Genomic DNA, 14,773 nt, shown 5'->3' on the forward strand with positions numbered 1-14,773 from the left:
GCCTGAATTTCATGTTATAAATTGTGGTGAATAAATAACAGGATTTGTGGTAAGGAAGGCAAGTTATTAACTACAGTTTTTAATCTGTAAGACATCATTTATTATTCGTATACCAGAGTGTTTAAAATGTGATCCAAATTTCTTTTTGAGAGATAAAATCTCCATGCTGCAATGTTTAGAGCAGGAAGAAAGCATATTTTTCATAGGGTCAAACGCTGAACTCAGGCACTTGCAGTCTGAATCATCCTCTAGCCTACAGTACATGAGTTTCTCTGCACAGCTGAAGAAGTCTGGGACGCCACACACAGGGACAGACAAATGTATGAAAATGTCATTTTCACCTGACTGTCTGGCCTGCCTTTTAGCATGGATTCTTACTAACAGAGACTGCTTAGGTAGGCTTTACAGGAGTGCAGATTTTCAGTATCTTCTAAGTAAGAGGAAAACTCTTAAAATATCTTCTCCTGGTGATGTAAGCAGTAGAGTAAGTTTTCAGGAATGAAAGATGGTTGAACTGAATCATGTTGCTATGGTCAGACTTTTATCCAAGAGTAATATTCTAGATAGTGACTGATAGTGACAGGCTCTGCATGACATTGTGGGGGGGGAGTACTCAATAAGCATGTTGGAGAACTATTTACACTTTGTAAAATCTGAAGTAAGAGTTACATGTTGTAAGAAATTTTCCTTATTGATTGATTTAACTACAGATTTCAGAATTCAGACTTGTAGCTTTAGCTGTTTGGCTTTGCACACTGGTAGTGAGTTATTTTACTGATAGCTGTATAGCTCTGGCTCTAATATAAATACTAATAACCATTACTATAATTAAATTTCTTGATAATATTATAGACAACTAAAACAAAATTACAAAAATAATTAAAAAAAAAAACTTACCAGCTTTTTAAAGAAAAATGTTTGTTTTTTGAACAATAATGTTATTTGAATAAGTACTTTTTGTATATAAAAAATATTTGCATGAAATCAGTCATTAGGGCTTTGAACTGAGTATTAGAATGAAATTAGTGTCACCGAGACACACAAAGAAGCCAGACGCAGACAAGCGGTTTTGCAGAGCAGAGGTTTCTCCGTGCAGCCCAAAAGCTGAGACAGGGCAGAGAGAGCCCCTTTGTTTTATTTCTTACTTTTTATACATTTGTGGGTCTAGCAGAAGATTGGCTTCTGGGGTTTTTCACCCCTCAGCCAAGTGGCTAAACCAACTGTCAGTTACAATTGTTTTCAGGTTAGAAATACGCAAACAAAGGACAGAGAATGAAAAGCAAAGGATTTGTTTATGTTACATCTGTGGGAAAAAGAACTGCTCTTAATATTGTATAGTAATTAAAAAGATCTGGCTCCATTTATGAAAATCAAAAAGGCTACAAAAAACTCAGAAAAACCAGGGTAACAAATTAGGAAACAACATTTGTTGAATTTTAATGCAGTAAAAAGTGCTGCAAATACCAGTAACATTCATTCACAGAAGTATAATCTAACTCTTCTAACAGAGTGAAATTCATGCTGGTGCAGATGGCTCCCACATGTCCCATGCCTCACTTAAATCCCTCTTAATCCCTCTTTCGAGAATTCAAGTTGGATTTATGCAATTCATAGTCCTTGTAGTGACCCTCTGCCTAAAGTGAATTTTATGCTGTGTTGCCATTTTGTTTCTATTGCCACTTCAAGCTGCAGTGTGTCTACCAAATGAACCCTGCCTCCCAGCATAATACTGCCAGACCCTCTAAAAGCTGTGAACGCAGTTACTTTTACCTTGCTCTTCTTCCTCTTGCGTCGGAACCGCAGAAGCTCTTTATGCTGCCTCGACACAAAGTTTACAGCTGCATACTCCAAAAGTGCAGAAAATACAAAGAGCAGACACACCGCCATCCAGATGTCAATGGCTTTGACGTATGACACCTGTGAGAGGAGACAGGAGAAGCCCGAGTCTCTTAAAACCACAGATGTGAAGTTTGGTATTTCATGGCAGGAGGAAGTGCATTAATATCTCCACATCCCAAAACCAGTTTTGTTGGGCAAGATTTTTGCATGGAAATTAGACAATAATAAGATTAACAATTCAATCTATGCATGTTAAATTTTTGTTCAAAAAAATGTATTCTTTTACAAAATGTGTTCAAATCATTACCAGTTCCTTATAATGTAGTGTCTATTACATCACAAACCAAATAATACTCAAAAAACACATGCTCATTCTTCATTTGTCCCATTGAGATCTTTGAATGACACTAAGGAAGCAAAAAATAGCTTGTAGTGGGACCAGTGGGGATTCCTGTATTAAAATGGATGTGGCTAAAAGTTCCTGGAATAAAAACTAGGTAGAAGAAAGGAGATAGGTGGATAGGTCTGATATGTTCATTCTCTGCTAATACAGGAACAATAAATCAAATGTATAGTTTCAAATTAGTCCTGTAGTTTTGACACAGTGAAAATAGTAAAAATCAGATAGAGATTTAGAGCTCATTGCAATCCTGCATTGCCAAGATCAGATGCAGGACATGATCTGAACCAAGAAAGTAAGGTCTGAGCCATCTTTGCAGAGTTACAAGAACTTTCTTGTATAAGCAAATATAGCTAACTTCAGGCCTGAAAATGTGACAAAAATAATCTGCAGTTCTCTGTTAGCCTCTTACATTGTCGTTTTCCTGAGTTTTTAGAGCCTTCTGTTTTATCTGTTGATGCTAACTGGATGCATTCAGTTCCACGTATTTGGGACACAAAGCATGCTCAAACCTAAGGCTATCTGTTTTACTTTAAAAAAAGAGAAATAGACAACCTAAAAATATAACGTCAAAACTAATACAGAATTGAACTTTGTGTATTTTTATTGTATACATTTTATTTCTATTAGCTGCAATGGCACATGAAGATGGCCAAGGAATAAGCCTTAAAATGAAATTAAAATATTTAAAGCAATTACAACTCAGAAAATGGAAACAGTTAATCATAGAAATAAACTTTAAGTGATTTTCATTGTGTCGAGAATTACTTTTACACAATTGTTTGGAGCAGTTAAGGTTCACATTTTTCTACATTTTAATGTAAATGTGTTTGTAACTAGTGAGCTAATTCACAATTCAGGCAATTTTGAGAAAGGAATGTAATTGGGAATCTATAGTAAGAATCTATGGTATTTAGAATTTCAGTCATATCTTCTAGCATGTCACCAGATACTGGGATGTGAAAAAGGATGAGCCAGTCAGGTGTTAAGCAGGATTTATGCAATACTGAATAACATTGTTAAGGTTTATGGAATTAAGTACATATGTAGCTGGCTATATAGTTGAGATGGGAGAGAAATAGAACGTATTTAATTGAAGAATAAAATAATACCAAAATATTTCAAAACTATCTGGTTAAAAAATGGTCGGATGCTAATAATTAAAACACATAAGGTTGACGGAAAGTATTTGTCACACAACATTAAGATTGATATACTACAAACAAAAGAAATTTAGCCTACCTTTGGAAGAGATGCTCGTGAACCTGAGCTTTGTGTTGTCATGGTCAGTACCGTTGTTATGCCCAAAGCCACTCTGGCTGGAGCTGCGTCCATATTGATCCAGAATGACACCCAGGAGAGGATCACGATCAAGAGGCTCGGTATGTACATCTGGATGAGATAGTAACCCATCTGCCTCTCAAGGTGAAAGCGGACTTCAATGCATGTAAACTTTCCTTTTGACAACAGAGGAGAAATATTCAAGAGAAATAGAATGTTTTTCATGTCCACATCCAATGCACACTCCCAGAGAGTGCAAGCTATGTCAAATATATTTGTTCACTATAAAAAGATTTATGTTTTAAATTCTCTACAGTGACTTGTAAGAGAGAGAGTCCCCATTATGACAGAAGTATCTACTGGAAAGAAAAGGGTCAGAATATCTAAAAAAATTGAGAATTTGATAAGGTCTGAAATTCTTATTTTCTACTTAAAAAACTCCACAATTCGTTATACCAATAGGAAATCTCCTCTGTGAGATCACACTTTTTTGCAATTTATGATTTGGAAATACTTTGGTGTACAAGAAAAATGCTTGCTTCCCCATTATATAATATCTTTTTTATATTTGGTTCAATTTTAAGCTTAGTTTTATTTTTATTGAACTAAAAATTGGGGAAAATACAGTGATATCAGTATGGGCATTAGGTTGTCAATAACAGAATCTGCTAAATCTCTCCCTGTGTGCCCATTCAAACTGTTCCAGCTCATAAGAAAAATAATCAAATTTCAAACACTGATTGAAAGACCAGAGATTAGGAAACTTTAGGAAGGTAACTAAATGACCTAGTTTTATCCAGGTACTGAATATAAAGCAACTTCTACTAATTTATTCCAATGAGAACAATATATGTATATATATATATCTACTGGTAGCTCATAAAATTTCATAAGCCCATCTTTTTATATTAGCCAGATTGTTGGGGTTTTTTTTGCCCCTGCAAGCCGTAGATTATTTCACAGATCTTGACCCAGCCTCATTAGACTTTCTAATTCTGCCCAATGGCCATATCAGTCACATAAGAACGGTGTTGAAGGCAATGCTGTTACTGTAAGTGGTGTATGCATAAAACAGTTTCTCACGGCAACAAATATACATATCTCAGTTTTCTTCCTTATTTTGAGTGAAAACATTTCCTAATTTTAAATTTAATAAGGAAGGCTATATCCTTATATCTTTCTTAAGTGGTATGAAGCTCTTTGGTTATGTTCTCTCCTCGTTTTTTGACAGATACTCTCCTAATCAATTTCTGTTTGCCAAAATGCCATTTTATATAGATTTTTTCTGCATGAATAAAGATTTGATACTTATCAGATTGAAAAATTATTTAATGGATTTATAATCTTATTTTATACTAATATATTGTGGTTTATGTGGTGACAATAGTGTTAGGCATACAGAAATGAACTTCAGATAATGTCAAAGAAATGTATTTTTTCTAGGGAAATTAAATATCTGAACTTCATTATTTTCATAACAGTTTTTTTAACAGGCCATTTTTCTATGATGACATAATGAATGTAATTTTATCACAATTTTAGTCTGCTGAGGTACTAAAAGAATTTAGAAAGGCATTTGTTATTACGTTTAATTTTAAGGTTACATTCTGTATCTCGGGAGTTTTATATCTGCAAGTTGAATTATTAGTTCCATCCCTAATTGCCAGCGTTTTCTGAATCCTATCTACACTCACAAAAATCTGTGTCCCAGATCCTGGCTCAACCATCTGCTACCCCAGCTTCAGGACTAATTTCTGCCTCAGTAACAGGATGAAATTCTGGTTTAAAAAAGTGAATGGGAATTTTGGTGTTTACTTCAGGAAAGGCCAGGATATTCCCCTACATTTCTCTTCCATGGTCTTCAAAAGGATAGCTATGCATTTTAGTCTTTCACTTAGCAGTTAAGTACACCCCACATTACCAGAAGTTCTGCACAGACTGGCCTTGGTTGGAATCATATTCTTACTTCAAACTGGTTCTTACCCTGAAGTTTTCTCTTTTTTTTGGTGACAGTCATTCTGTTAATTCAGCAGCCTGGGACAGCAGTAGTCTCTGTCTCATACTTCAAAGTAAATTGTGGTGGTAAGGAGTGACAGAAGTGCATCAGCCCAATCTAGGTCTAAGCAAAGCCATTTTATTTGGCACCATATCAGTAAGAATTGTTCAGCGTGCAACATTTTCTTCTTATAGGGTCCTATAGTCTCCTTTCAAAACAAATTAGGAAGGAAAACTAAGGAGCATCAGATTGCATAATATATGCATATATGAAGGGTCAATAAACATTAGCTATTGTTTGTATGCTGTTTTTTTCCATCCAGAGAAATATGGGATAAGAGATCTGAGTTTTTTCCCTGAGGATTCCAGTGGACTTGAACTATTACAGACCACTCAGTACAAAAATTCTGTGGTCCTAAACAGTGAACAATAAATAATATAGTAGCTCTGATATGGATTATTTCGTGTGGTTGCAAATTTGACAGATCTAATTGAACTAAGGAGGGAGAGAAGAATAGTTGTAAGCAACAGAATAGTAAAAAATTAAAGAGATTCTTAGTAAAAGAAGTGCAAACAGAATATATTGTAACCACAGGGAAGGAGAGAAAAAAAGGGGATAATGAAGAAGCCAGAACCGAGACTGAATGATGTGTCAGAGGAATTATGCAAAAGAATTTTTTGTTTGGTTTAGTATTTTTGTAAATATCATTGGCAAGGAGAAAACCCCTCAAAACCTATAACACCAAGACCAAAGAAAAAAATTAAAAAAAAAAAAAAAAAAAAAAAAAAAAAAAAAAAAAAAAAAAAAAAGTGGAGTGTGTCTCAAAGTCAAAAAACACCTTTGCATAGCTCTACAACATGTGTGACTTAGAGTCCTGCCTTTGGCTTAGACCCAGAGAGTTTATGGACTTGCCAGGCATACTTCCAGTGCTTCGTAGTCAAGATTGCTATGTCCCTCTCTCCCAGTACAGCACTGAAAAATTAATATATAGCAGCTCCACAGGAAGACTGGTGGCTACCCGGCCAGACACTCTCTGTTGCTCCACTACGGAGTATTGGAGAAAGGCTGCAGATGGAAGGCAATCTCAGCACTGCAGCTGCAGCCGTTGCTCGTCTAAGCATGAAAGAGTTGATGTTAGCTTTTCCCCTTCCTGACTGAAATCAGAACCACCTGCATAAACTTGGTTAATGCAGCTGAGTGGAAAAAGAAACACTTGCACTAGCAGATGTGAGCTCCAGCCAGCAGAGGCTGTTTTTTCCCGCCTGAAGAAGCATTCAGCTGCGGGCCTCCTTTCTCTTCCTGTATTCCATTTCAAATTCAAAGCCAGGTTAGCTGTGGTTTAATCTATTTGACTGGATGCTTGAATGGATCAGAAGAGACACACCCATAAAGTCATCTCAGCTTTGGAATGAGATAGACAACCAACTAAGAGCATTGCTCTAATAATTCATTTGAAATTCACATGAAATTCACACGAAAGCTAAGATCTAGTTCGTTTTGATATGCCCTGTGAATGTCAGAGAGTGCCTAGCAGGAGGCTAGGAATCCCTTTTGGTATTGTGGCTTTGCTGAGGCTGCGCAACAAACTAAGACCTGATGGTAGTTTCAGACTAAAACTAAATATAAGTGTGCACACAATCCATTTTTGTAAAGCAAAAGAAAGAAAAACTATGCAGGGCTTCCCAAAAGAAATATTTTTTCCTGAATTTTTTGTTACATTTTTTGTGTTTATAAGTCTAGTCTCACCAGGGATTTAAGTGTATGAAAGGCCCCAAAAGTGCTGACTTGATGAGTGTTGTACCTATGCATGAGAAGTGAATGTACGGGTGTATATGTATGTGATGGTGCATTTCTGACTCTTGCAAATTTTATCTCTTTGGTAACAATGTTGGAGCTGCTGGACTGGCAAGATTTCCATGCATTGTCCATGCTGAAACCATTAGTGTAGTGAATAACTAAAACTGTAGTCAGTCTATATGATTTTTCTTCTTCCTAGAAAGCATAAATTGCTTTTCATTGGAGTCAGTATCTAGATCACATACTTTTTTTGTTGTTGTTTCTTCCGTGGGCAACTGTGAGCAACCCAAGAAAAGCATTTTTCTACTTCAGGTCATCTTCACACTACACAGATTCCTCTGACTGTGGCATGTGCTGTTTAAAAAATGTACTACGCAGGCAGAAGTATGCTTGTGTCATTAATAGGTACTGTCAGTAGTATGGGATGTGCAAGAGAAACCAAGCATAAGTTGTAAATTCAGGCCATAAAGAATCCTCTTTTATAGTTTCAGCTGTCAAACTGTCTCAAACTGTCCCAGAGGTCAGAGTGGCAGGACGTAAAAGTATTTGTCTCCTTTTAGCAGTCCTTAAGATGTCTTTTGGGGAAAGCTTTTCTTACTGTAGCCTTATGATGTCATAAATACATCACAATACCCAGGAAGGCTGAGGAGCTGTTTCTGAAGCTACAGAGAAAGTTTTAATAAGGAAGAATTACTTCAGGATTCTGAGTCAAGGAAATAGTGTGCCTGAGAAATAATTAAGAAAGGAGTAAAAATTATTAAACTACTATGAAATTAAAAATTAATAGCATAATAAAATATAAAATGAATAAGTATAAACAAAAGAGAAAGGAACTGAGCATGCCGAGTTCAACAGTTGATCTATGCAGAATGGAGAATTATCTGCTGAAGGTTCTTGATACTACTTAAGATAGTAGTAAATGGTATTCTGACCTTGTAAGTCACTGAAAATGTTAATAAATTATTTATTGTGAAATATGGATATGGAGAAGACTGTGGTTAAAAGAAGCCTAATGAAATTACATTAATCTATCTGTTTTAAATAAGAATCTTATGCTTGCTGATTTAAAGCTTAGAACAATTGAACTGAGTTAAACAACTGAACTGAGTTAGGCAAGTCTGAATAAATCCTTATGGTGCTCTGCAGTATTTGTGTCTTGGATCTGAAAAGTAAATATTTCATATTATGATTCCAGCACACCTGTCAGTATGGATGTAGACTACACAATTATGATTTTACCAGTGACTGATAGCCAACAAGCAGCCAGTCTAGCAATCAAAATATTGCTAGCTATGGAGATTTGCTAACAGAATCCTGAGGCAATTGGACTGTGACGATGTTCCTCTGTAACAACGCTTAATTCTTCCTCTTGAAAAACAGCTAGAGACAAAGGCTTAGCATGAAATTTGAGAAAAAACTGAGAGATAGCAGGAAAGGAGAAAGGGAGAGTAAGACTACGTCAGTGTTTAGGATATGCTCAACCTAAATAGCTGACAGATATATACCTCTTAATACAATAGAGAGCTTCTCCCACTTGTCTGTCTTCTGGAAAGCCATTTTTAAGCAGCTCAATTCCTCTACTCCCCATACCCTGACAGAGATCATAAGTTCAAAATAAGCTTGAAAATTGCATTAGACAGAGTATTTGCCTCTTGGTGTTATTTTAAACCTCTGCTGTGTTTACCATTTTTAAGTATGTAAAAACCAGAGTTTGTCTTCTTATGTGGAGAAGATAACATATAGCAAAAGCAAGCTGCCACTCTTTTCTTTATAGATATAAAAGTAATGATAGCTCTTTCTTCTCAAGACAAAAGTTAAAGACACTTCTTCCAAAATGAAACAATTGGTGGACTCAAGAAAGAGATTTTGTATAGATTGATGTATATGGCTAGTTCATCTTATGCCTTTGACTGCTTTCTAGAGCTTAATACCTTGGATTCATGGGTCCTTACTAAATGGTTGTCACTGCATTGCTCTGAGCATTCCTATCTACTCTCCCTACAAGGACAAATATTTACTGAAAATGAATATCTCTTGCAGGACAACTCACACTGAGGATAGTTCATGACATATATATTGCCAATATGATCTTATTGCAGGCCATCACAGACCTTCCCTTTGCTGTATTTCTCCAGTGCTTTCTTAAAGCTGGTTCTGGCGCTTGTCATCTCCTGAGCTGGGGAACTTCAGTGTGCTAGGTAGTAGAAAGCTAGTCCTTTAAATACATGTGTGTTAAAGCTCCAGACAGATGAAGTTTGATCAGTATTGTCCTGAGACAAAAAAACATTTCTCACGTTTAATAAAATCGATGCTTTTATTAAAGTCCTTGCATATATAAACCCTAATGTTTAATCTAGTACACAGGATGGAATTACCCTGGCAAAGGTCTTTGCTTTTAGTGAGAGTGTGGCGATTGGCTCAATCTTCAGACAAAATGCATTGGTGAAAAAAGTTCCCCAAAACAAAATCAAAAACAAAAACAAAAACCAACCAAACAAACAAAAACAAAAAAAAAAGGAAACAAACAAAAAAACCCACAACAAATGCCTCAGCTTTTTATGTTTGAATTTATTAATGTTGGAAGGAAAATTTCTGAGGACAATTTTACCTTCTAACTGAAAAAACATCTCAGTGGAAAATAGGCAGGAGGAAATAAATCTGTATTGCCATAAGAGGAATCACATAGACCACCAGCCCTTTGCTTTTGCATTTTGGTGTGTGCTTTCTTTTTTCTCTGCATCTGCTAAAAGAAGATTGTAATTTACATCTCTTGGCAACAGCGTATTATGTCAGAATAGCAGACGATTTTCATAGAGCAGATGAAGGAGAGTGAAATATATAAACTGACTTTTCTATGGGGCAATACTATCCCCTTTACTTTCTCTCCCATTTGAATCATTACCAGAATTGTAACAAGAAAAGCAGTCCACTTGATTTTACTTTGTTCAGTAAAGACATTTCCTTTTTATTCTTCCAAGAATGTGACGCTTTCTGCTTTACTTTTTACTGAAATACAGTTAAATGCTTTCTGTTCCTTTGCCTTCCAGTGATAAAAATTTTTAAACAAAAAATGAAATTCAAAAATAATGTGTATGCAAAGCTCATTATTTCAAGAGATTGTACCTATAAAAATGATTCCATATAAGTAAATTTAGCTGAAATTATTTACATAACTTTCTAAGAAGAAGTCAGGATAATGAAAAAGCACTTGGTAAATGCAGTCTCTACAAAATTTCCAATTTACACTTTAGCATAAATTGCAATTTGAGTGCATTTTGCTTATAAAACTACCAGATTTTCCTCATCATAAGACAGATAAAACACTGTATCTATCTTCATACAGCCTTCATAGAAATAATGATTTCTCAGTGTCTAACATATAGAACTAGACAAATTTTCATTTACATGGAACTTGCCTTATGTATCTAAAGCCAAGATTCACTAAATTACTCTAGGAATGTAGTAACATTCAGTTTTCCTTTCAAGTCACAGTCTGTGAATATCAGCAGTATATTGGTGGAAATCAGTGCTGAGGCTGTCACGTGTTTTTGACTGCATAGATTCCTGGACAGGAAGAAAGTGTGTTTACATAGCTCTTTTTCGGAAAAAAAATACAGAGTTAGGTGGCAAACTTGACACTGGTGTAAGATTGATAATGACTGCAGTAAAAGACAGTTGAAAATAAATATGGAAAAGAGAAACTCTTTTTCATCTTGATAAATTTGCACTGGCAGTTTTCATGTCCCTCAGAATGAAGAACTGAGCTGCATTGAGCAGGACCTTTGTAGGCTGGGGAATCCAGGGTAAGCTCATGGCAAGGACAAATGCACAGATTTCTGATGAGGATGGAGTAACTCCCTGCCCTGATCCAGGCTGGAGGTGGACTGGGTAGGCAGCAGGTCTCCCAGGCTTGGGAGCCTGAGAGATATCGACTTGAACAGAAGCCTTGTGATGTGAAAGACTTGTCGTGTGCTACACTGTGTTAGCAGACAGGGGAGAAGTATAAACTAAAGAGACATCTAGGTGTAATGTTTCCACTTCTAGGACGGATGATGAATTTCTATTCAATGAATCTTTAAAGTAGAATGCTCAAATTTTGATCAGTGCAGGGTTGACAACTGTGGCCTCTTTGCCCTTGAGAAAAATGCCTTGTTGGAGTCAGACAGTGCCATTTTGTGTGTCTAGGGATGGTCACATTCTCAGCCTGCCATAGACTCTGTCTTCCAAAGTGTTTAGAATTTCTGTTTTTTCAGTGAAGGAATGAGCAGCTTCAGAGATTTCACACCTGTAGACTATCTCCTGGGTAAAAAGTATAAACCTCCTTTTTGGAGAAATGGTCCATGAAAAAAACCTTGAGGGAATTAAAAAGTCATGTCTTAAAAATCACTCTTATAATCTCAAAAAGAGCGTTTTAGGTGTTTGTCAACAGAAGTAAGGGTTTGAGTTGTTGTCAGAGAAAGACATTGAAGTTGTGTCTCCTTTAATCACCGTCATCAAGCTGGCAGCAAAATGGCTGAATGTAAGACACCAGGTTGGTTGAAGGTGAGACTTAGAAGAGCCAAAATCTACAGGCTGTTAAGCAACATTTTTGACTGTGGGGGAACAAATGGGATCATGAGAAAAAATTGTGTTTGTGATGTGCACATTAGGAAGTCAGATGGGGAGTGTGGAATTTAGGAAGCATGCTGTTCATCCAGATCGCAATTATCAGAAACGGTCATGTACAGGATCTACCAGTTCTGGTGGTGAGTGTAGCAGTCACAGCTCCACTCTTTCCACTACATCCAATTATCTGATCCAAAAGGCATTACTAGACCTAAGACAATTTTGAGCAGCATCACTCAAGTGCGTGTGTAAAGCATTATCCATGATACGGGAGTAAAGCCAAGACTCATTTGTGCATGTAAACCAATGCTATTATGTATAAATTCATGCTACCGTATATTGGGCTTTTTGAAGCAGTGATGGAAATTATCTGTAATTGAAATAAAATTTAGGTGTTGCATAACAGCCCAAGGAAGCAACTAATGTCACAAAGGACTGTGGCAAAGTGAGACCATCCTTGTAATGTATATGGTTCATGTGTGATTTTTCTGGTTGTCATGATTCTACTTCGCTTTCCAAATTGGTCACTGCAGATATGCTTGTGGATGCAAAACATGAAAATTATCAGAAATGCTGTTGTGTCACTTCAGAACACAAGATTTGATGAGCCATTTTGCTGTACTGTTGCTGAAACTGTTATGTCTCTATATTTAGACAGTTTATTTTCTGAGCTCGGGTTAGAGTGAATCATTTTCAATTGGGCATGAAACACTGATGAGACATGTACTGATGAGTTTCCACATACTGTCCTGAAGCTTCATGTTAATTTGCTTCACAGGGAGAATTTGGGGAGTTTTTTTCTGTTCTACAGGATGTCTTAAAAGAGATTTCCATCCTGTGTTGTAACTGGATTTAATTTGAAAACTCTTCTTTGGTCACTTACTGCATACCAGCTGCAGTTGCTTAGCATTATTTTAAGAATTCATTTTATCTAATCTGTCATAGGCCAGAGAAATAAGCTTCACATCATATTTTAAAAATTACTTTTTGTAAATTTTTGTTCTTGTGGAGTAACCTAAAGGCATATCTGCCTGCAGTATCTCATTGCAGAAGCCTTAAGAAAGCACATTACTGATCCTGTATCCAAGTGACACAGTGAAAATAGTTGTTGTTGTGTTTTAATAAAATGTTTATGGGGTTTTAACCTACAAATGGTAGTTAATAATATTGACTATAACAAAGAAATAAAAGGAATTCTTACTCTCCTAGAACCAAACCCTCTAATCTGATTAAATTTGCTTCATATGGAAGATTAGAATTTAAAAAAAGAATACTTTGGACAAAATACTGTTGTCTCAAAGAGGGGATTGTCACAATAAATGTAGTCCTTCATGGGTAAAAATGTCTTTTCTTTCTGATTTGCCCTGATAAAGTTCTTTACCTGTAATTTTGGTGCTGTAACTCAGAGCAGGACACTCTGCTGCTTCCTCTGGTGAGGACACCTGCTGCTCAGCATCAGCATCATATTTTTTCCCCCCTGCCCATCACAGGCAGGTCCCACAGCTGTGTAATTACTTTATTTTTTGCTGACATCTTTTTGCATTCCCATCCTCTAACTGCATCCCGACTTCCAAGGTTTCTGTGTTATCAATGCCTTGATTTGTTTGTGGACAAGTTAAACGGTCCAGATACTTTTTCAGTACAGGCAAGGGCTTCACCTCCCCAGGGTTGTGGGTTGCACTCACATCTTAAATCATGTTTGGCCACAGAAGTGCCATTTGGCCAAAGCAATACAGAATACAACAGGCTGCTGATGGGACACACTGTCCTCTAGACTTTTTGCGGTAAAACCCCTCCTCTCACCTAAATGTGACAGAATTGCTCAGAGACAAGCACACTTGTAGCCACATCTTGAGAACCATGAGGCCTCTCACACAGTTAATAACATCTGTTGCTCCTGCTTCTCCACTCAGCTTAGGGCCACAGTGAAAAAACAGTACATATAAACTGACCCCATGTAACCTATAGTATAGTGTGCCTAGGGTAGCATATTTTCCTATGTTTCCTTAGATAAAGATTAATACCAAGTTAAATAGGCTTGAAACATAGGTTGTGAAGAAAAATGCTGTGCCTTCAAAATATTGAAAAAATGAAGTTTTAGTTGAAATCACAAGGTTTAAACTCTGACGATTATATTGTAAGTTCTCAGACAAACGAGTAAGAGTACGACTCAGCTTTGGATGGTGTCTTTGGAAATCTCTGGAAATTCTGAAATTTTAGACTGGGTTTCCATTCAGTATCAGGTTAAACATCACAGTAATGTCTTAATTTTTCAGAGGCTTCTGATACATCAGGTTATGCAAATGAACTTTAGAAAAAGGAGCAGAATACTCTATACCATGATTTCTCATTAGTTAATATCATATACAGGGTATAGAATACAATTACATACACTCATTAAAATGGCAAAAAAGCAGGAGAATCCTAAAAAGAAAGGGTAAGTTGCTTTCATATCTCAAAGGAGACAGTGGAAAAGAATGAAAATAAAGTTTTCTTATTTTTCATAAGGACTATGGTAGGAAAAAAAAAAAAGGAATAATAGGAGTTTCTATCTTATCATTGACAAAGAAATGTCTGAGTGAAAAAATTCCTCTACTATAGGATATGTATCACAAATCATTTTCAGGTTTTTAAGGATTATCCAGACATTAGTATTTGAACAATAAAAGTTCATGTTAAGTATTTCCAATTTATTTTGGGGAACACTTCAAAATATCTCTATCAGTATCTTCCTACTCTAAATGGAAATTACGAGAGAACCTTCTTTTCTCTTAGGGCACTACTGCAGTTGTGATAAAACTCAGTGTTGGAATGCACTCCTCCTTAATTTTGCTTGTAGCAGGACAATATGAACA

The 14,773-nt window shown here is 36.2% G+C and overlaps 1 protein-coding gene across 2 annotated transcripts in view; it reads right to left on the reverse strand.

Annotated features, from left to right (window-relative positions):
- GLRA3 (glycine receptor alpha 3) overlaps positions 1-14,773 on the reverse strand; it is an 84,085-nt gene that overhangs the window by 11,524 nt on the left and 57,788 nt on the right. For both annotated transcript variants that reach the window (XM_040065782.1, XM_040065781.2), the window contains exons 7-8: positions 3,482-3,696; positions 1,771-1,917 (exon numbers count right to left, since the gene is read on the reverse strand). In XM_040065782.1, coding sequence (XP_039921716.1) covers positions 1,771-1,917; positions 3,482-3,696 — 362 coding nt within the window. The remainder of the gene's footprint in view (positions 1-1,770; positions 1,918-3,481; positions 3,697-14,773) is intronic.

This window comes from Hirundo rustica, chromosome 5 (genome assembly GCF_015227805.2).
Source record: "Hirundo rustica isolate bHirRus1 chromosome 5, bHirRus1.pri.v3, whole genome shotgun sequence".
NCBI lineage: Eukaryota > Metazoa > Chordata > Aves > Passeriformes > Hirundinidae > Hirundo > Hirundo rustica.